General features: G+C 44.7%; 1 protein-coding gene across 3 annotated transcripts in view; it reads left to right on the top strand.

Annotated features, from left to right (window-relative positions):
* The window catches only part of gpc5b (glypican 5b), a 648,632-nt gene that overhangs the window by 159,588 nt on the left and 465,850 nt on the right, over window positions 1-23,194 (top strand). For all 3 annotated transcript variants that reach the window (XM_063046140.1, XM_063046141.1, XM_063046142.1), the window contains exon 3: window positions 16,468-17,162. In XM_063046140.1, coding sequence (XP_062902210.1) covers window positions 16,468-17,162 — 695 coding nt within the window. The remainder of the gene's footprint in view (window positions 1-16,467; window positions 17,163-23,194) is intronic.

Here is a 23,194-nt window from a genome sequence, read left to right on the forward strand (position 1 = left end):
TTCAGGAGCCTGATGGTTGTGGGGTAATAAATGTTCCTGAACCTCGGGGTGTGAGTCCTGAGACTCCTGTACCACCTTCCTGATGCAAGTAGGCTGTTTGACCCAATTGGTTCATGCCAACCAAGATACCCACCTTTGTTCCATCTGTCTCAAAAGGAAGAGACTCCTAGTAGACTTAAGGAAGGGGAAGTTGGGAGAACAAATACCAATGCTGTTCCAGGAGTTGGTGGTGGAATGGATGAGCAGCTTCAAGTTCTTGGATGTCAACATCTCTGAAGATCTATCAGGGACCTAACATATAGATGCAATTACCAAAAAGACACACAAGTGGCTATACTTCATAAGGAGTTTGAGGAGGTTTGGTATGTCATCAAAGACTAATAAACCTCTACAGATGTATGGTACCATGGAGAATACCTGGTATGGGGGTGCCAATGTACAGGATGAGAAAAAGCAGCAGAGGGTTACAAACTCAGTCAACTCCATCCTGGGCACAAGCCTCCGCACCATCGAGGACGTCTTCAATAGGTCATGCTTCAAGAAGGTGGAATCCATCATTAAGGACCCTCACATTCCAGGATATGCCCTCTTCTCAATGCTACCATCTGGGAGGAGGTACAAAGAGCCTGAGGAAACACTGAATGGTTTAGATACAGCTGATCCTGACTACCTGTTTCAATTCAACTTCCCATTCTCTCCTCTACTGCCACAATGAGGCCAAACTCAGGTTGGAAGATTCCATCTGGTAGCCAACAACTTGATGGCAGGAGCATCAATTTCTCCAACTTTTGGTAATTGCTCCCTAAAGCTCCCCCACCCCTACCCCATTCTAGTTACCCTCTCAACCTTCTCTTCACCTGCCTATCACCTCCCACTGCAATTAAAACCTGTGGTTTACATTAGATGGTGTGTCTTTGGGCTGATTGAGCGATCTGGCACTTTATTGTCTCTGAGGGAGGTTGGTGAGGTTGGAAGCGGAGTATGTGGCCTGGAAACCTGGACATAAGTCGTGCGACCGGGATCAACTCTATTGCTTCTCTAGGTGGAAATGTCAAGCTAGGTTGAAGTCAATGAAGATGAGAGCGGAGGATGGGCGGGACTGCCTGTGTTTGACAGGTCCTCCTCTCACACTCACTGGCTGCTGTCAGAGGAAAGTGCACGAGTCGTGGAATCCACGTTGTAAAGATCGATCGGTGAGGCTCATAGCTGTGGACTTGTTTTGGGGATTTGAACATGCGCTTCTGGATTCTGGTTACTCTTACTTTTGCTGTTTCTGAGTGGTTTGATTGAGGTGATTGGTACAGACTAGGGCACTGGCTGTGCGGCTTGCAGTCAGCTATTGGTGCAGTGCTGAACTGCACTAAACAAATACTCCTGGACTCCTGGTTTGATGTTTGATATTCTGTGTTGTTTGTTCACTTTTTGCTATTTGCGTGATTTGTTCTCTTTTCACATTGGGTGTTTAATGTTTTCTTTGAACTGGTTCCATGACATCTCTTTGTTTTGTGGCTGCCTCAGGAAGCTGAATCACGGAGTTGTATTTTGTGTACAAACTTTGATAATAAATGTACTTTGACTTTGGTTACGATTGTCCTTCCATATATTCAATGGTCCACTGGTCCTATTAGATTCCTCCTTTTTGACCCTTTACGTCTTCCACTTTCAACTCCCCAGATACATACTTCATCCCACCACCCCGTCCACCTACCTTCTCCCTCAAATGGTCTCACCTATAACCTACCAGCTTGTACCCTCCTTCCATATTCTTATTCTGGCTTCTGCCCCCTTTCTTTCCAGTCCCAACTAAAGTTCTCAATCCAAAACAGCGACTTTTTCTTCCCCTCCATAGATGTTCCCTGACTTGCTGAGTTGCCCCAGTATTTTGTGTGTGTGGCTTGGGATTTTCTGCATCCACAGAATCTCTTGCCCATCGAAGCTAGTCCATTTTCCTGTATTTGCCACATGTCCCTCTAAATTTCTCCTAGCTATCTACCCACCCAAGTGTTTTTTCTTTAAATATTGTTTATGTATCTGCCTCAACCACTTCCTCTGGCAACTCAGTTCATATACTGATTGCCCTCTGGGTGGGGGAAAAAGGCCCTCAGAATCCTATCAAATCTCTCCTATGTCCTATGTCCTCCAGCTTTGGTTTCCCAAACTCTGTGCACATTCACCAACTATGCTCCTCATAGTTTTGTATACTCAGATGAGATCATCCCTCTTTCTCCTGTTCATGAATGAAGAAGTCCCAACCTGCTCTAAATCTCCATAACCCTTGACTCTTGGCAGCTTCTTCATAAATCTACCTTGCACTCCTCCTAGTAAAATGACAATTTTCTTATAGCAGGGTGATGAGAACTGAGCACAATATTCCAAAAGTCGATTCACCAATGTTTTATTGAATTGGAATGGAAGCCCCCAAACTTCTAATTCCCTTTCTAGCCTTCATGGAAGAAGATGGGCCAAATGTCCTGCAGTGCTGCGAAGTTCTATGATTCTTATGATGTAACCTTCAGTATCTCTACCACATGCTACTCCCAGTTGGCTATAGCATGAGTAACTGACTGGACTATCCATAGACTTGATGCTATTGCAGCACAATTGATGTTATTGTTCTTCTCTATGTTGTACAATGGATGAGGCAATACCTACTTATTTCATTGGGCTTTACAAATATAAGTTGCAACTTTAGCATTGGGGAATAATGTGATGTAAGTTTCTCTGAAGTTTCCTCTCAATCTTAAGGCCAGTGAGCACAGTCCATCAGGGATCTGACCACTTATCTCAGATTGCCTGTATACACCAGAGTTTCTGCAGATGCTGGAAATCCTGAGCAAGACACACAAAAAGCTGGAGGAACTTAGCAAGTCAGGCAACATCTATGAAGGGGCGAAAACAGTCGATGTTTCGGGCTATGGCACTTCATCGGGACTGAAAAGGAAGGGGCAGAAGCCAAAATAAGAAGTGTGGGAAGGGGAAGTTGTACTAGGTGGCAGGTGACAGATGAAATCAGTTGAGGGGTGAAGGTGGGTGGATGGGGATGAGGGATGAATTAAGAAGCTGGGAGGTGATAGATAGAAGAGGTAAAAGGCTGAAGAAGAAGAAGAAGTCGTCTAACTGGAGAGGGCAATGGACCATGGAAGAAAAGGAAGGAGGAAGAACACCAGAAGGAGGATAGGCTGGTGAGAAGAAGGGAAGGGGTGAGAGGCAAACCAGAAGGGGGAATGGAAAAAGAGAGGAAGAGTAAGGGGGGAAGATATTACTGGAAGTTAGGGAAATCATTTCTCATGCCATCAGATTGGAAGCTACCCAGAGGAATATGGGGTGTTGCTCCTCCAACCTGAGTATGGCCTCATAGTGGCAGTGGAGGAGGCCATGAACCAATACGTTGGAATGGGAATGCAAAGTCAAATTGAGATGGGTGGCTACTGGGAGATCTTTGCCTTTTGTGGCGTATGGCACAGAGGCACTTGATGAAGCCGGCTACCAATCTACATTGGATCTCACTGATACAGAGGAGGTTGGACTGGGAATACAGTAAAGAGTAGATGACCTTGGCAGACTCGCAGTTGGCGTGTCACCTCACCTGAAAGACCAATCGGGGCCCTGAATGGTGGGTGAAAGAGGAGATGACGGGGCAAGTTCATGCTTGCAGGGGTAAGTTTCAGGAGGGAGACTGATGAGGAGGGATGTGCGGACAAGGGAGTCACATTGAAGTGATCCCTGTGGAAAGAAGAGGGAAGGATGTGCTTAGTGGCAGGATCTCGTTGTCGATGGCAGATTGATATGCTGGATAGGGAGGTTCATGTGATGATTGATAAGAGCAAGGGGAACCCTATGACTGAGGGAAGATGGGGTAAGGGCAGTTGTGCATAAAATGGAGGTAATGCGAGTGAGAGCAGCGTCAATGGTGAGAAACCCTGTTCTTTGAAAAAGGAGGCCATCTCAGTTGTTCTAGAATGGAAAACCTCATGCTGAGAACAGATGGAGGAAGTAAGAAAAGGGAATAGTGTTTTTGCAATTAACAGGCTGCGAGTCAGTAAGTTTGTCAAAGATATTAACTGATAGTCTAGCTGCAGAGAGATCAGGAAAGAGGAGAGAGCTGTCAGCGATGGATCCAGTAAATTTGAGGGCCTGCTAAAAATCGGAGGCACAGTTGATGAAATTGACAAACTCAGCATGGGTGTAGGAAGCAGCGCCAACAGAGTTGATTATAGGGTAGAAAGTGTTTGGGAGTGTTACCAGTGTAGGGCTGAACATGGAGTGTTTCACCTAGCTGACAAATAGTAGGCATAACAAGGACTATATGAGTGGCCATTGGCTACACCTTGGGTTGGAAAAAGTGAGAGTAGCTGAAAGAGAAATTGTTGAGGGTGAGATCTAGTTCTGCTAGGCAGAGGAAGGTGGCAATGGAGGGAAACTGTTTAGATCTGTTGTCCAGAAAGAAGCAGAGAGCTTTAAGGCCTTTCTCAATGGAGCTTAAACTGTGTATAGGGGGTTGCTGGGGTTGGACCTCCATAGTGAAAATGAGCTGATTGGGGCCCGAAAATGTAAAGTGATTGAAGTGATCGAAAGTGTGTAACAAGTCACAGAGGTAGGAAGGGAGCAAAAGGGAGTTGAGGTATCAACAGATCTAACTGTTTGGTACGCCCATTGTTTCTGTCTACTCCTGCCCTACAGAACTCTCTGTAAAAAGGAACACATTTAGACAAAAGAGTGCAGATTAAAGTAACCAAGCAGTTGTCTTGGAAATCAGAGCATAGAATTGGTTGAATTTTTGTTATTTGTTTTTGGTTCATAAGTCAGAAAATGAACCTGCAAACTAAGGCTGGCGTCCAACTTCAGAGGATTTATAAATTAAATCTTTGCTTTACATTTCATTTTCTCCTTGATCAGTATGATACCCTGCTGTTGAACTTCAAGAAGAGCTGCCTCTTTCCGAGCAGTCTCCGGTTTTTGTCTTGTGGTTTAAATCTCATCCTCCCGAATAACAGAGCACTTCAGATATTCGAGTGCTACATGACATTCTTCAGCAGCTGGGAGGATTCCAAGTGGAATGTACAACCAATCGTTGTTAAGTAGGCCCTCTACATTGACTGTAGTTGAATAATTGTCTTGGCAAGGCATTGTAGAATAATGTTAATAATAGTGTCAGTTGGTGGGGAGACTAACCCCACACTGAAATTACACTTTCGCTGAATGGCTGCTGAAAATGTGCCAGACTAAGTTTTGGGAATTAAGGGACAGTAACCAAGGAAAATGATCTGGGAACAGGGACGACATGTCGCCAACCTATACGTTCTGGAGTATCATCATCATCATCATCATGTGCCATGTTGTGTGATGTGGGAGATCACAGTCTTTTTGACCATGATTATTCTTGGCAAACTTGTCTACAGAAGTGGTTTGCCATTGCCTTTTTCTGGGCAGTGTCTTTACAAGACAGCTGACCCCAGCTATTATCAATACTCCTCAGAGATTGTCTGCCTGGCGTCAATGGTTGCAAAACCAGGACTTGTGATTTGCACCAGCTGCTCATACAACCACCCACAACTGCTCTCATGGCTTTGCGTGACCTTGATTGTGGGCTAAGCAGCTGTTACACCTTGCCCGAGGGAAGGAGAGCCTTATGCTTCCTTTGGTAGAGATGTATCTCCACGCTGCCACCCTGAGGTATTCAAGGCCAAAATTGATAAATTGATTTAATATTGTCACATGCACTGATGTACAGTGAAAAAAGGTTTTCCATGCCATCCACACAGATCATTACATTACAGCAGTACATTGACATAGGACAAAGGAAAACAATAACAGAATGCAGAATAAATTGTTAAACTTACAGAGGAAGTGCAGTATAGGGGAACAATAAGTTGCAAGACTACGACTAGAGAGATATGAAGTAAAGAGTCTGTATTATCGTACTAGACAACCATTCGAAAGTCCTGTGACAGTGGGATAGAAGTTGTCCTTGAACCTGGTGGTATGTGCTTTCAGGCTTTTGTATTTTCTGCCTGATGTTGGTGGGGGAGAGATGTCTGATGTCTGGGAGGTGTGGGGTCTTTGATCGTGTTGGCTGCTTTACCAAGGCAGTGAGAATTGTACAGAGATTCGATGGAGGAGAGGCTTGGTTCCATGATGCAGCAAGCTGTGTCCAAAATTCTCTGCAGTTTCTTGTGGTGAGAACAGTTATCGTACCAAATCGTGATCACGATGAACTCAATAATCATGAGTACGCAAGATGTGCTGACCACCAAATGATTCTAACTCTTATCCTGTGTGTTGGAAAGTGCATGGATATCCCACATTACCGGTGGAAGAAGCAGATCCCTCACAAACTACACACCCACTGCCTTACCCATCAGCCACCTCTGCTCCATCTGTGGTAGAGTCTGCAGTTTCCACACGGGTCCCTTTAGGTGTCTTAGAACACACACACAACAAAAGTGGGCAGAGAAAACAAAAGGCTGTAATAATGTACCACTAGTCCCAAGGAATCTTTTATCATACATTTATCAGTCTCTGGAATGGACCTCCCATATGCTTAGAGATCGTCGTCGTGGCTATGCCTCGAGGTCGAGGTTGATGGCCTTTGTTCTGTTGATCTACTTATGGGCTCTCAATGGCTTATGAGTCCAGTCTTGGCTTTGAAAGTTCCTCCGCATTCAGGACAAGGAGTTCCAGTTGGCTCTTGATCTTGCACCTGTTGACCTGCACTACTATTTCTCTGCAGTGGCTGCATGATATTCTGGACTTTTTTTTCTATTTACGATCTCAATATACATACTTGTGTATGGCACAATCTGCCTGGATGGTGTGCAAACAGAAGTCTTTCATTGTATTCGGTACACATGACAAAGATAACAAAGCAAAACCAACCACTGGTAGGAAGTCAGCCTGAAGGACTGCTTATGAAGTAGAAATCAAGGGAATAAAACACCATAATACCACACATTTTAATTCCACATCCCATTCCCATTCTGACATGTCTATCCACGGCCTCCTCTACTGTAAAGATGAAGCCACACTCAGGTTGGAGGAACAACACCTTATATTCCGTCTGGGTAGCCTCCAACCTGATGGCATGAACATTGACTTCTCTAACTTCCGCTAGGCCCCACCTCCCCCTCGTACCCCAGCTGTTACTCATTTTTATGCACACATTCTTTCTCTCACTCTCCTTTTTCTCCCTCTGTCCCTCTGAATATACCTCTTGCCCATCCTCTGGGTCACCCCCCCCCCGTCTTTCTCCCTAGGCCTCCTGTCCCATGATCCTCTCGTATCCCCTTTTGCCTATCACCTGTCCAGCTCTCGGCTCTATCCCTCCCCCTCCTGTCTTCTCCTATCATTTTGCATCTCCCCCTCCCCCTCCAGCTTTCAAATCCCTTACTCACTCTTCCTTCAGTTAGTCCTGACGAAGGGTCTCGGCCTGAAACGTCGACTGCGCCTCTTCCTATAGATGCTGCTTGGCCTGCTGCGTTCACCAGCAACTTTGATGTGTGTTGCTTGAATTTCCAGCATCTGCAGAATTCCTGTTGTTTTTGACCATAATACAGGCAAGGATTAGTCTGAGTCAGAACAAATAATGACGACTTCTATCCCACTGTCACAAGATTTCCCTCCCCACCCCAAAATATACTTTACTTATAATATATGTAGTAAGAACACAGGAACATAAGAAATAGGAGCAGGAGTAGGCTATCTGGCCCATCAAGCCTGCTCTGCCATTCAATAAGATCATGGCTGATCTGGCCATGGACTCATCTCCACCTACCTGCCTTTCCCCCAGAACCTTTAATTCCCCTACTATGCAAAAATCTATCCAGCCTTACCTTAAATATATTTACTGAGGTAGCCTCCACTGCTTCATTGGGCAGAGAGTTCCACAAGTTCACCACTCTCTGGGAAAAGCAGTTCCTCCTCATCTCCATCCGAAATCTACTCCCCCGAATCTTGAGGCTATGTCCCGTACTTCTAGTCTCACTTACCAGTGGAAACAACTTTCGTGCCTCTATCTTATCTAATCCTTTCATAATTTTATGAAAAGTTTTTTTTTGAGTAAATAGAACAGGCACATGTTAATTCTACCAATAATGTTAATCTATATTAATTCTACCAATAATTCAGTGCTTTTCATTCAAAGTGTAAATATCATTCACATCTCCTTTTAAGACTAGAAAATCACGGGAGGACTGGAATATGACAGTCTGAGGTGTTAGTCAGAATGTATTTGGAATATTGTGTGCAGTCTTGGACCATGCTTTTGTGGAAGGATGTGCTGGCTTTGGAGAGGGTTGCAAAGAGGTGCACAAGAATGATAGCAGAAATAGTGAACTTGGAGGGGATAGTTCCATCTCACCTATGATCCCAGTCACAGGGATAGCTCTTTAAAACTAAGGCAAAGGAGAATTTCTTCAGCCAGAGATTGGTGAATCTGTGCAAGTCATTGCCACTGAGGGCACTGCAGGCCAGGTCATTATTGGTATACTTAAGACAAAGATTGATAGGTACTTGATTGGTAAAGGGGTTAAGGGTCTGTCTGTCTGCATCTTGTTTTACGGCGGTTGGCATCCAGCTTAATGGTGCATTACCGCCACCCTCTGCTCCAGAATGTGCACTAGACATACATTCTAAATCCCTTCACCCAATCGCCCGCGCACACACAAACACACACACACACACACACACACACACACACACACACCCCTACAAACCTACACTTCACCCTCCCATCTTTGACCATCCTAGTATCCTATTCCTGTTTATTCGTCATATTCTATAAAAAACCCTTGTACTCCTTAAAAACGCTAAAAATACCCGGACGTGCTCTCTCACCCATGCCCAGCAGGGGTTAAGGGTTCCAGGAAGAAGGTAGTAAAGTAAGGTGAAAAATAAAATCAGCAATGTTTGAATGGCAGAGAAGATTCAATGGACCAAATGGCCTGATTCTGCTTTTGTATCTTAAAGTCTTTTAAAAAAAAGTACATGTAATGGCAGGTTCCATGACTGGATCATGCTTCTCAGGTCTTTAGTTGTGCTAACACTTTGGCACCATTCCAATAAGGTCCATACATAACATGATGACATTTAGCTAACCTGAGTCCCTAAAGCAGGAGAGTTGCAAAAACTGTCAATTTTTAGGTAGGATTGGCCTTAGTTACCACACATTCCTATCCCTACAATGGTGAGTGGTGCTTCTGGCGTCTATTTCTGATGGATTGGCTTTCACATGCAAGAGAAGTCAGGCTCAGTGTGCCTGTTAATCCAACAGCTGTCGCAGACTGGAATTACCCCTTGTTAAATGTTCAGGCTGGGATTCTCACTGTGACTGCTTGATTTGTTTCAATATTGGGCAGCTGTCTACACACTATCACTTTGCTCCCAATGGAAAAACATCTACCAAATATTTTCTGTTACTTTTGCAACAATTCATTCATGCCACGAAGGCTGACCTCCCCGTAGTTGTGTGAAAAAATACTTCTCAGTGAAAAATACTTTAAGAGTAATCTGGCATCTAGCTCCTTCATTAACATGAAGTGTGAGCCAGGGGTGCAGATTGAATGCAGGGCCTGTACAAGTGCAAGGGGTTTGGACCGAGGTCTGGCTAAGAACAGGTACTGCACGCCCTGCAGCCAGAAGTATGTTAAGGTTTGGAATACCAGAGGTCAGCAGTGTAGGAGGTCATGCAGTCACAACCGGGCTCTGGAGTGACATCACACACACGCACATTGGTAGATCCATTAACCTGGCTGTACTTTTACTTATGGTGTACAGACAGAGACCGAAGATCACAACACCAGTGGTGAGGACTAAGAAGGACTAAGGGAGGTGGAGGAGAGCTGACAGGACTGCTTTGAATCAGTGGACTGGACGATATTCAGGGATTTATCTTCGAATCTGGATGAATATGCCACTGACTTCAAGACTTCTGTGGATGAGTGTATGCAGTCTGCTGAGGGCTAGATCTATGGCATTCAAGACTGGTCATCCAGAACTTTACCAGAAGTCCAGGTATGACCTATGGAAAGCTATTTTCAGAGCAAAAATAGAGCAATTCCAATCAAAGTTAGAGATGGAATCAGATGCACTGGAGCTCCGGCAGGGCTTGCAGGCCATTACTTCCTACGGGGCAGAGCCTAATATCCTGAATGGCTGTGATATTTCACTCCTAGATGAACTCAATGCCTTTAATGTACACTTTGAAAGGGAGAATAAGCTACTGTGTGAATCCCTGTAGCATCTGGTGACCCTGTGATCCCTGTCCCAGAAGCTGGAGTCAGAAAATCTTTCAGGAGAGTGAACCCCTCTGATAGTGTACCTGGTAGGGCACTGAAAACCTGTGCCAACCAACTGGCAGGAGTGTTCAAAGACATCTTTATCTTTCATTGCTGCAGTCGGAGATTCCCACCTGCTTCAAGGGGGTGACAATCATACCAGTGCCAAGAAGAGCAGGGTGAGCTGCCTCAGTGACTATCACCCAGTGGCACTCACATCTATTGTGTGAAGTGCTTTGAAATGTTGGTCAGGGCCAGAATCAACTCCTGCCTAAGCAAAGATCTGGATCCTCTGCAATTTGCCTACCTCCACAATAGGTCTGCAGCAAATGAAATCATTCAACCTTGGATCACTTGGAAAACAGCAATACCTTTTGTTAGGCTGCTGTTTATTCATTACAGCTCAGCGTTCAACACCATCATACCCTCAGTATTAATCAACAAGTTCCAAAACTCCCTCTGCAAATGGATCCTTGACTTCCTTATTGGGAGACCACAGTCAGTGCAGATTGGAAATAACATCTTCTTGCTGAATATCAACACTGGCACACCTCAAGGATGCGTGCTTAGCCCACTGCTGCATTCTCTATACACCCATGGTTGTGTGGCTTGGCACAGCTCAAAAGTGATCAATACATTTGCAGATGACAACTATTGTTGACATAATTTCAGATGGTGACGAGGAGGCATACAGGAGTGAGACAGATCAGCTGGTTGAGTGGTGTTACAACAACAACCTTGCACTCAGGATCATTAAAACCAAGGAATTGGTTGTGTACTTCAGGAAGGGGAAATTGAGGGAACACACACCAGTCCTCATTGAGGAATCAACAGTGGAAAGGGTGAGCAGTTTCGAGTTGCTGGATGTCAACATCTCTGAAGATCTATCCTGGGCTCAACATATTGATGCAATTACAAAGAATGCATGACATTAGCTACAGTATATATTTCATTAGGTGTTTGAAGATAGTTGGTACTTCACCAAAGACTCTAGTCAATTTCTACAGATGAGCATTCTAACTGATGACATCACTGGTATGGAGGGGCCACGGTACAGGATTGGAAAAAGCTGCAGGAAGTTGCAAACTCAGCCAGTTCTATCATGGATGGTAGCCGCCCAGCATGGAGGACATTTTCAAAAGGTAATGCCTCATAAAGGCAGCATCTGTCATTAAGGACCCCCATCACCCAGGACACGCTCTCTTCTCTTTGCTACCATCAAGTAGGAGGTACAGGAGCCTGATGAAACACACCCAATGTTTCAGGAACAGCTTCTTCTCTTCTACCATCAGATATCTGAATGGATGATTCAATCAATGTACACTACCTCAGTTTTGTTGCCTTCTTTCTGACTACTTATTTAATTTAATAGTGTATTAATTTAATGTAATTATTAATGGAACTTGTCAAGTTTATTGTCATACGCACATGTACACATATGCACAGGCGCAATGAAAATCTTACTTGCACATCGCATCCCCCAAGCAGCATCCAAAAGAAAAACAAATTATACGCAATTTTTACAAGAACAGAATAAGAACAAAAAAAAAGTTAATTTCAGTGGGAAGTGGTCAGATTGTTGCCAAGCTACAGTGATTAGGGTCTTGCCAGTAGGGTTGTGAATTGAATGGATGAAAGGAAGTAGCTGTTGTTTTTATTTATTTATTGAGATAGAACACGGAATAGGTCCTTCCCGCCCTCAAGTCACGCCACCCAGCAAACACCGATTTAACCCTAGCCTAATCACGGGACAACATTCAATGACCAATTAACCTACCAAATGGTATGCCTTTGGATTGTGGGAGGAAACCCACATGGTCACGGGGAGAACATACCAACTCCTTACAGACAGCGTTGGGAATTGAACCTGGTAATGTGAAACTTCAGGCTTCCCTACCTCCTGCCTGATGGTAGTTGCAAGAAGATGGCCTGGTCAGGATGGTGGGGATCTTGGATGTTGCCTTCTTCAGGCAGCAGCTCCTGTAGATGCTACCAATAATGTGGATGAACATGCCTGTAGTGTCATTGGGAGAGTCCACTCCTCTCTGTAGTTTATTGACTGTAATGAAGCGGGATCTAAAGCCAAACCTGTTAGTTATTAGTGTGGCCATCAAACCTTACAACTCCTCCCTTGGAGGGTCAGACACCCTGAGCCAATAGGCTGGTCCCGGACTTATTTCCTGGCATAATTTACATATTACTGTTTAATTATTTATGGTTTTATTACTATTTAATTATTTATGGTGCAACTGTAAGAAAAGCCAATTTCCCTCGCGATCATTGAAGTATGACTATGACTACTGAGCTGTGACTAAAGCAAATGGATGAGTGATAATTACAAATGGTTCTACTTATCTGAAGAACAAGCACTCAGCTGCATTTGTTGTTTCAGACCCACCAAAGTTAAGCTGTTTAACCGGTGCTGTGGCCCACAACTCTGCATAAGCTGTCAGATGTGCAAGTACGGGGGATGATGATGCATCAGGAAGGTTGAGTCTGTCAATTGAATGAGACATGGTCAAGAGATTCAGTTGTTGTTCAGCCCAAACATCAGAATGATGCAGAAATGTGATCTAAGTGACTTCGACCATCGAGTGATTATTGGTGCCAGACGGGGTAGATTGAGTATCTCAGAAGCTGTTGTTTTATTGGGATTTTCACACTCAACAATCTCTGGAGTTTACAGAGAATGGTGTGAGAAACAAAAAACACATTGTGAGTGGCAGTTCTATGGGCGAAAATGCCTCATTTGTGAGAGAGGTCAAAGGAGAATGGTTCGGCTGATTCAATGGTTAGACAGATTCATAACTCAAATAACCACACATTAGAACAGTGGTGTGCAGAAGAGCATCTCTGAACACACAACACATTAAACCTTGAAGTGGATGGGCTACGCAGCAGAAGACCACAAACATTCACTCAGCAATCTTATTAAGGTCAGGAGGTATCTATCAAAATGGCCACTGAGTGTAGTGGATGAAAGAAAAGGCAATTAATTTAAATCTTGTATATTATGGATTATTCTAAATTTTAACTTATCAAACATTGTTTTTTAAAATGGTTTTTAAATTAATAAATGTTGACAAAGCTTGTCGTGGGTTTGTCAGATTAACCAGATATTTTGGGGCCAGGACTACCCAGTTGCATCACCAGAGACCCCTTTGTTGCTCACTCCGTGCTCCTGTGATCTGACATATGATAGAGGGATTTTGGGGGCGGGGGGGTGGTGGGCTTGTTAGCTAACAAAGTGGGCCTACAAATCAAATACATTGAGTGAGCACCACAGTTTTGAAGATAACGATTGAATTGCTACTGTTTGTCATGTTCTTGAGTGACAAGGGTTTTCAACTAAGTCAGGCGTATCAGATTCTGGCAAAAGTCAATCCTATTAGACTTCTGCTTCATTCCTTATTTTCTGGATAGCTTTAAGGAGACTGATCTGGTCATTGGTGCACTGGTAGAGCCACTGCCTTGCAGCTCCGGGAAACCGGGTTCAATCCTGACCTGGGTACTGACTCTGTGGAGTTTCATGTTCTCCCTATGATCTCATGGTTTTCCTACCTCATCTCAAAGATATGGTATCGAAGGTTAATTGGCATCTCTGGAATCTGGAGTGGGGGTAGTTGATGCTAATATGGGGGCAATAAAATGGTTTAGTGTGTGTTTAGTGTAGGTAGGTGGTGGATGGCCAGCACAATCGGCTGAAGGGTCTGTTTCCATGCTGTGCAACTCTATTTGGTGCAGGCTGTGCTAAAACTTCATTGCTTCTACATTCACTGGGAAGGCTGGGATAAAAACTCTGATAATTCAAAATCAGTCTGATTAGAAATCCTCACGGTTTGGCTTCTGACTCACCAGAAAGTAGATTCCTATATTGTCCCAAGACTTGCTAGTCCATACGGTGTTGTGAAATTCACCAGGGCTGTCAGTGCCCTGAGACTCACTGGTGCCAGTTTCCAGTTCCCATGGTCTCTGAATCTCATAGTTCACTGAAGAATTTATTATAATGCTGTGCAACACTTTTAGATTAGTTTTTTAAATTGTGTTTGGGAATATAAATAACAGCCAGCCATCCAAAAGTTCATGAGTATGACATCACCGAAGTCTTGAGCATGTTGGATTATCAGAATTTTACTCCTCCATTTTAGAAACCTTATTAATTTATCACGGTGCTTTCAAATTCCCTGACATCTTTCTGCACCTCTGTATCTCAGCTTCTAATGTGTCTGTTCATTTTCTTTCCTTTTTATCTGTACTGAAGCGATGTGGTAGCTTAGTGGCCTGCGTAACCCTATAACAGTGACAGCCATCCGGGCTGAATTCCCAGCACTGTCTGTAAGTCATTGTCACATTCTCCTTGTGACCACTTGGGATTCCTCTGGGTGCTTCAGTTTCCACCCACATTCCAAAGACATACGGGTTAGTAGGTTAGTTGGGCACATGGGTGTATTTGGACAGTGTGGCCTTATTGAGATGCAACGACCTGTTACTATGTTGTCTCTCTAAATCAATATAAATAAAATCTCTATCTTCTTGAAGCTTGTTACGCCTCATACTGGTGAATGAGCGTTTGGGAGACCAGCAGGATGGATGCAGATGCATTTGCTGGCCACTGCAGGCTTCATGCATCTAATGCTAGGTGGAACAGGGCATGCTGTCTCCGCCTCGCCCTGTCTTGCCCTCGCCCCGTCTCCGCCTCGCCCTCGCCCCCTTCTCTCTCACCAACTCCCTCAACCCTCCCCTCTTCTCCCCTGCCTTCCCCCACCACCTTGCCCCCACCGCACCCCCTCTCTCTATCTCTCTCACACTCCCCCTAACTCCCTGAGCCACGACAATTGAGCTTCAGGGTTGAGCCGAGTGCCGTGCCCTTCCCTCCCCCTCAGTCCGCGAGCCTGGGTTGAGCCGAGTGGAGAGCTCTCCCCTCCCCCTCGCTCACTGAGCGGCAACATTTGGTGGTCTGGGCTCAGCCGAGTGGAGCTGGGAGCGCTGGACAGACTCTCACTTACTCATTGAGTCTGTGAGGCCAACTGGCGGCTGTTTTTCCCGCGCCTGCTCGCTTTCTCCCACCTCATCTATTTCTGTGATATTCTCCCAGCACTTTTGTTTTCATTTTCCAGTAATGAACAGTTCGGGTTACACGCGGGTCTCCAGAACGGAACATTATTGTAATTTAGAGCCTGCCTTGAATGTCCACATATCTACAGGTGGTACCACAATAAATAAACAGCATTTAAGCATGTTTGAGTACATTTATAAATTACTAGTGTTGAAAGGGTGCTATTGTCTATTCAAATGTCTCTTTATACTTTGGCCACCACTGCTTTCACATGTTGAGCCTCCATTTGCTTATTTTGCGGCATTGCAGTTACTCCCCAGTGCCCTGAAGGAACTGGGAAGGAACAGGCTGTGAAGGTGAAAAGTTTTCTGGTAGAATAAAAGTGATGTCTGAATCAGGATGCAGCATCTTCAGGAAGAGCACAACAGCAATGTTTAAGGGGCATTTTGACAGACACGTGAATAGGTGGGAATGGGGGGATACAGAACATGTGCTGGCAGGTGCGATGAGTTCGATTGTCATCGTGGATTGCATGGGCATCGTGTGCTCCTGTTCTTTGCTGTTCTGTCCGCGTGTTGGAAAAGGACAATAGAGTGAGGCAACTCCAGTATCATTTCAAAATGTGATACTCATTTCTTTTATCTCAAAACATTAGCTTGTGTGAAGCTAATTGCCTTTTGGTTCACAACTTATAAATTGGGTTTATAAAATAAAGTGTATTTCTGAAAAGGAGTAGATTGCTAATATTTGAATATGATGTATAAGGAATGCGAAGAAGCCTCTTGCCCACCATTTCCCACACTTACTCACTTACTATTTTACACCATTTCCCACACATCAATAGCAAGCATTAATTGTTCTCTCACTTGGTTCTCTTCCTCAGATGTTCATTGCTTTGCCCTTTGGTGAAATGTCTCAGTTGGACTGCCAACTCATTCCTTTCTACATGCTATCTTTCTTTGTTTAACTGCCCATCATTACACCTGTGAGTGAGATGGAGAAGTGGTTGAAAGTCCTGGTTCAAGTCAAGAGGGGATGAGGGAAATTTTATGCAAAGGATTAGGATGTGTAATATATCCTCTTTAGTTCCAGCAAGGGTTAAGACTGTCGTTAACAAAGTTTATTCTTTTCCTTTGGCAGAGGCTTTTAAATCATTGATACACATTGCAACCAATCACACCAACTCTATGTTCAAGACAGGGTACAGAACAATGGCAAAGGAAGCTTCAGAGGTGGTGAAGGGGTTCTTTACTGACATCTCTCTCTATGTTCTGGATTTGGACGCAAGCATTGAAGACATTGTCCTGAGTTTCTTTGATAGCCTCTTTCCATTGGTTTTCAATCGCCTGATACACCCAGGGCTCAGTGATGTTTCTGTGGATTATTCAGAGTGCCTTCGATTGACCAGACAGGATGTCAACCCCTTTGGTTCCTACCCTGTGAAGATGGCAGCTGAACTGTCCAGGCCCCTCCAGGCAATGAAGACTCTTCTACAAGCCTTGAACATAGGGAGTGAGGTGATAAACATGACTGAAAATGTGGCTTTCACCCGGGAATGTACCAGAGCCTTGGTGAAGATGGAATACTGCTCTCACTGCCATGGACTGACTCTGATCAAACCTTGTGTCGCCTACTGTCTCAACGTCATGCGGGGCTGCCTGGCTAACGTTGCGGATATCGATCTGCACTGGCGGGATTACATTTCCACTCTGGATGAGCTCACCAGTGTTATTATGGGGTCGCGAGGTGTGGAGCAAGCGTTGCTCAGGGTGGCCCCACTTGTGAATGAAGCTATTTTGCAAGCCCAGCTGAATGGACCGAAGATTTCCACAACAGTAAGTAAAAAAAAAATTATTGCAATGTCTTCCTGCCATGTCTTATTAAAGCTGGCGATAGGATAAAATGTGTGCTCCCCATTTTTACGCATGGTCATGTTGCATATTTTTGTCTTTGTTCATATCATTTTATATTTAAACCATTGAATGTTTTACTCTCTATCATTAAATTTATCTGTGTCCTCTCAAAGTTCAAAGTAAATTAATTATCAAAGTACCTGTACATGTCGCCATATACAACCCTGAGATTCATTTTCTTGTGGGCATCTGCAGTAAGTACAAAGAAACACAATAGAATCAATTTTAAAAAACACACGCAGCAAGACAGTCAAACAACCAATGTTCAAAAGACAACAAACTGCAAATAGAAAAAGAATAAAAGCAATCATTTATATCATTGGTAATATATTAATGGCACCTGGTAAGATGGCACCCATGACAGCAATCTGTTGTTCTGCTGCCCCTCCCCCACTCTGGCGCCTCTATCCTCAGACCTCTTTGTGAAACATATTAATTGCATTTCCTTTAAAATATCTATACTTCAAAAGTGTCTCATTAATACTGTGAGCAACATACCAATGTGAAGAAAAGAGTTTTATATTCACCTTGAGGTAAGAAAGAACATTTCTGCTCCCAAGGATATCTGTCTGATAATGCTTCGCTCTTTTCCCTGCCTCTTCTCCCCTCCCCTTCTCCTTTACCCTTCTTTTCCCCTCTTCCCACCCCTCTCTTTCCCCTCGCACTCTTCCTCTCCTTCAGTCTCTGGTTCACACTTGCACACACCCACACACCTTTATCACAAACGCAGCCCCCTTGTGTTTGACCCTCCACCTTGGGGAAAAAGACAATATCTGCCTGTTATAATTAATATCTCTTCCCAACTTTTGTACTTAATGGCCTGGCTAGAGAAGGCAAATATGCTATGTGCTTTCTTTATCACTTGATTGCCTTGTTTCCGTCTTGACGAAGATATGGCTGGACGCCGAGATCCCTATGTACTTCGGTGCCCTTTAGGATCCAGCCATATAAAGTACGCTTTACTCTTGCATTTGACCCCTCAAAGTGCAACACTTCACACTTATCTTGAACTAATTCCACTTCTGACAGATTCATATACTGTTGCATTCTTTGCAACCTTCCTCACTATCCACAAGCCCACCAATTTTTGTACTGTCTGCATACTTACTAATTGACCTCGGAACATTTTCATCCAAATTGCATATATTGTGTGTAAGAGGTCCCAGCACTGATCGCTGCAGAATATTTCTGTTGTTAGATGCCTCTCCACCCCTGCCCTCTGTCTTCCGTAGACAAGCTAATTTTGAAACCAATGTCACTATGGATTCTTATTTATAAGTAGCCATTCCCTTTGCAAGCCCAGACAGACTGAAGAACATCTTCTTTACCACTGCTTTCAGACTTAGTCATAGAATCATAGAAAAGTACAATACAGAAGCAGGCCCTTCAGCCAAAGCTGCCTACTCCCTTTGACCTGCACTGGGACCATAGCCCTCCATACACCTACTGCCCGTGTACTCATCCAAACTTCTCCTAGATGTTGAAGTTGAGCTCGAATACACCACCTGCACTGGCAGCTCATTCCACACTCTCAGTAACCTCTGAGTGAAGAAGCTTCTGAATTGATTGCTCTTTTCAACATTCCCTTCCTGCTAGTACTGCCACATTCTCGGGCCCTCAGATCTACCCCTTCTACTATCAGTACTTTAGGAATTCCTATTGTACTGCCGCACTTTGTACCGGTCTGTCGTTTCCTGCTTCTCACTGTATATATTTTTGCTATGTATGCTATTCACACCGTAAGCTCCTCCCAGGCAAGGAATTTCACTGCAACACACACAAAATGCTGAAGGACTCAGCAGGTCAGGCAGCATCTCTGGGATTGAATGAACAGCTGATGTTTTGGGACGAGCCCCTTCTTCAGGACTGAGAAGGAAGGGGAAGATGCCAGAATAAAAAGTGGGAGGGGGGAGGGGAAGGAGGCTACTGGAAGGTGACGGGTGAGGCCGGGTGAGTTGGAAAGGTTAAGGACTGGGGAAGAAGGAATTCTATTTCCCCCTGGTGTATATGACAATAAATTAATCTGAATCTGAAGTAAAGCATAGAAATCTAAAAGGCTGGTCAAGAGCGATGTGGTGGGAATGACAAGGGAGAAGAGTTGTACCTGCAACAGTTGATCTGCTTCAAGAAAGACTGGGTACAGTCAGAAAAGTGGGTAGTGAGTAAGAACGTGTTGTTTTAAGTGTGAATGGAACAATAAAAATGAACAGTAAGCAAAGGATGGAAATCATATTTTTATTCTTCAATAGTCTATCTTCATTTTTTTTTGGTGGTAAGATTGCTGCTTTTTCTCTGGAGAGTTTTCTGACAGGAATACGAGATCCAAGATCACAAGAGCACTAAATAAATAAATAAATCTGGACAATGGCCAGGGCAATTTTGTTTTTACTGTTTTGTGGGAACTCTTCCACAAAAAACATGCATAAGAGAAGTGTGAGAAGCCTCATTATACCCAGTGGGAAGACGGCTGGCGGATCTCTGTGTCAGTGGGCTGCCTGAGTCCTGCTCTGAAAGCAGGCTCTGAGCATGTTTTTTTGTCTGTTGGCAGCTCTCCTGGTTTCAGCCTTGAGGCTTTCAGGGATGACTGGCTGCCACTGGGAGCCGCGGATGCTTGAGAAGATTGAATGGTTACCAGGCAGCAGACATAGACTGCTCTCACTTCTGAGGGAAGGGCCGGGGGATTGTTTTTGGTTGAGCTCATCATCACTTTTTTAACACCTTGTGTCCCCTTCTTTATCCCCACCAATAAAGAAAGATCAGCCATGCAACGTTTCTAATAGAGGATGGGGTGTTCGTTGGACAGGTTAGCTGGCTGAGTGGAGCCCTGTTGACTTAACACCACGACCTTCCGCAGTCACCCGTTCCTGTGGAGAAATTTTAATTTGTAAGCTCGTGGTTGTGAGCATGAGGATAAATCATAGAAGATAGAACAGTACAGCAGGGGAAAAGGCCTTCTGGCCATAATGTTGTGCTGAACTAAATTGCTAACCAAATGCCTAACTAAACTACTATTCACTCTGTAAGCTTCACACAGACAAGGAATTTCACTGCAACACGCACGAAATTCCCACACCCTGCACCTTCCATTTCTACCTCCTACCCAAATTCCACAAACCTGCTTGTCCAGATAGACCAATTTTTTAAGTTTGTTCCTGCCCCACTGAACTCATATCTGCATACCTTCACTCTGTTTTTTTCTCCCCGGTTCAGTCACTTCCCACCTACATCCGTGACTTCACACACTCTTGATCTTTTCAAAGATTTCAGGTTCCCTGGCCCCCATCATCTTATTTTTATTAATGATGTCCAGTTCCCCCACACCTCCCTCCCCCACCAGGAAAGTCTCAAAGCTCTATGGTTCTTTCTGGACACCAGACCCAACCAGTTCCCCTCCATCACCACTCTCCTCCACCTAGCGGAACTTCTCCTCACTCTAAATAATTTCTCCTTTGGGTCCTCCTACTTCCTTCAAACAAAAGGGTAGCTTCGGGCACTCGCTTGGGTCCCAGCTATGCCTGCCTGTTTGTTGGCTATGTGGAAGTTTATGTTCCAAGCCTAAACTGGTGACTGTCCTGCACTTTTCCTATGCTACCTCAGCGAATGCATTGGTGCTGCTTCCTGCACCTGTGCTGAACTCGTCGATTTCATCCACTTTGCCTCCAACTTCCACCTTGCCCTCAAATTTACCTGGTCTATTTCTGACACCTTCCTCCCCTTTCTCAATCTCACTGTCTCTATCTCCGGATACAGTTTATCCACCGATGTCTATTATAAACCAACGGACTCTCACAGCTACCTGTAGTATACCTCGTCCTACCCTGTTACTTGTAAAAGCGCCATCTCCTTCTCTCAATTCATTCGTCTGTGCTGTGCCTGCTCTCTGGATGAGGCTTTCATTCTAGAACAAAGGAGATGTCCTTCTTTTTCAAAGAAAGGGGCTTCCCTTTCTCCACCATCAATGTCGTCCTCAACCACGTCGCTTCCATTTCACGCACGTCTGATCTTACCCCATCCTCCTGCCATGCTACCAGGGATAGGGTTCCTCTTGTCCTCACCTACCACCCCCCACCCCCCCAGCCTCTGCATCCAACACATAATTCTCCAAAACTTCCGCCATCTCCACCTGGATCCCACCACCAAACACATCTTTCTGCTTTCTGCTGGGATCGCTCCCTACGTGACTCCCTTGTCTATTCATCCCTCCCCACTGATCTTCCCCCGGCACTTACCCTTGCAAGCAGAACAAGTACTACACCTGCCCCTACACCTCCTCCCTCACTACCATTCTGGGTCCCAAACAGTCCTTCCAGGTGAGGCAACACTTCACCTGTGAGTCTGTTGGGGTCATATACTATGTCCAGTGCTCCCAGTGTGGCCTCTTATATGTCGGTGAGACCCGACATAGATTGGAAGACCACTTCACCGAGCATCTACACTCCATCGGCCAGAACAAGCGGGATTTCCCAGTGGCCATCCATTTTAATTCCATTTTCCATTCCCATTTCGATATATCCATCAATGGCCTCCTCCACTGTCGGGATAAAGCCACACTTAGGTTGGAGGAACAATACCTTATATTTTTTTTGGGTAGTCTCCAACCAGATGGTATGAAAATCAATTTCTCAAACTTCCAATAATGCCTCCCCCATCCCACCCCACTTCACCATTTCCCATCCCCTTGTCCCTCTTCTTGTTATCTCCTTGCCCACTCATCGCCTCCCTCTGGTGCTCCTCCGCACCCCCCCGCCCTTTTCTTTCTTCCAAGGTCTTCTGTCTCTTTCGCCAATCAACTTCCCAGCTCTTTGCTTCATCCCTCTCCCTCCAAGTTTCACCTATCGCCTAGCGTTTCTCTCTCCCTTCCTCCCACCTTTCAGATCTATTCCTCAGCTTTTTTTCTCCAGTCATGCTGAAGGGTTTTGGCCCAAAATGTTGACTGTACTTTTTCCCCATAGATGCTGTCTGGCCTGCAGAGTTCCTCCTGCATTTTGTGTGTGTTGCTCGGATTTCCAGCATCTGCAGAGTTTCTCTTGTTTGCCTAACTAAACTAATCCCTCCTGTTTATGTAATGTCCATACCTCTCCACTCTCTGCACATTCATGAGTCTATCTAAGAGCCTTTTAAATGCCTCTATCGTATTCCCTCTGCCACCACCCTGGCAGAACATACCAGACACCCACTATGGTTTTTATATAAAAATGCACCCCTCACATCTCCTTTGAATTTGCCGCTCACCTTAAATGCATACCCTCTAGTATTATACATGGGGAAAGGTGCCAACTGTCTGCCTATGCCAGTTATAACCTTAAAAACCTCCATCAAATCTCCTCTCAAGCTCTGCAGCTCTGGGGAAAACAACCCTAGTTTCTCCAATCTCTCCTTAGAGCATGTGCTCTCTAATCCAGACAGCATCCCGGTAAACCTCTTCGGCATCTTCTCCGAAGTTCCATGTCCTTCCTCTAATGGGGGTGACCAGAATTGAGTGTAATTCTCCAAATGCATCCTAACCAGAAAGGTTTTATGTGGGACCAGTCCTACTCTGAGGGCACTAAGACCTTCTCTTCACCCTTGCTATTTTTGTGTCGGGGCTTCATTCCCTTGGCTGCTCCAGATAAGCTTCAAAAGCTACGAGAACGTCAAGCAGACCCCTTGGCCAAGGAAGTCTGTGCCAATCACATTGCTGATTTAAATTAAATCTCTTCTGGCCTGTGTGTCATCCATATCATTAGGAGTCGAGGAGGTTTGGTATGTCACCAGACACTCTCAAATTTCTACAGATATACCATGGAGAGCATTTTAGCTGGCTGCATCACTGTCTGGTATGGAGGTGGGAGGGCTACTGCAGAGAGTTTTAAACTTAGTCAGCTCCATTATAGGTACTGGCCTCTGTAGTATGCAGGACATCTTCAAGGGGAGATACCGCAAAAATGTGGCATCCATCATGAAGGATTACACAC

This window comes from Mobula hypostoma, chromosome 4 (genome assembly GCF_963921235.1).
Source record: "Mobula hypostoma chromosome 4, sMobHyp1.1, whole genome shotgun sequence".
In the NCBI taxonomy this organism is placed as follows: domain Eukaryota; kingdom Metazoa; phylum Chordata; class Chondrichthyes; order Myliobatiformes; family Myliobatidae; genus Mobula; species Mobula hypostoma.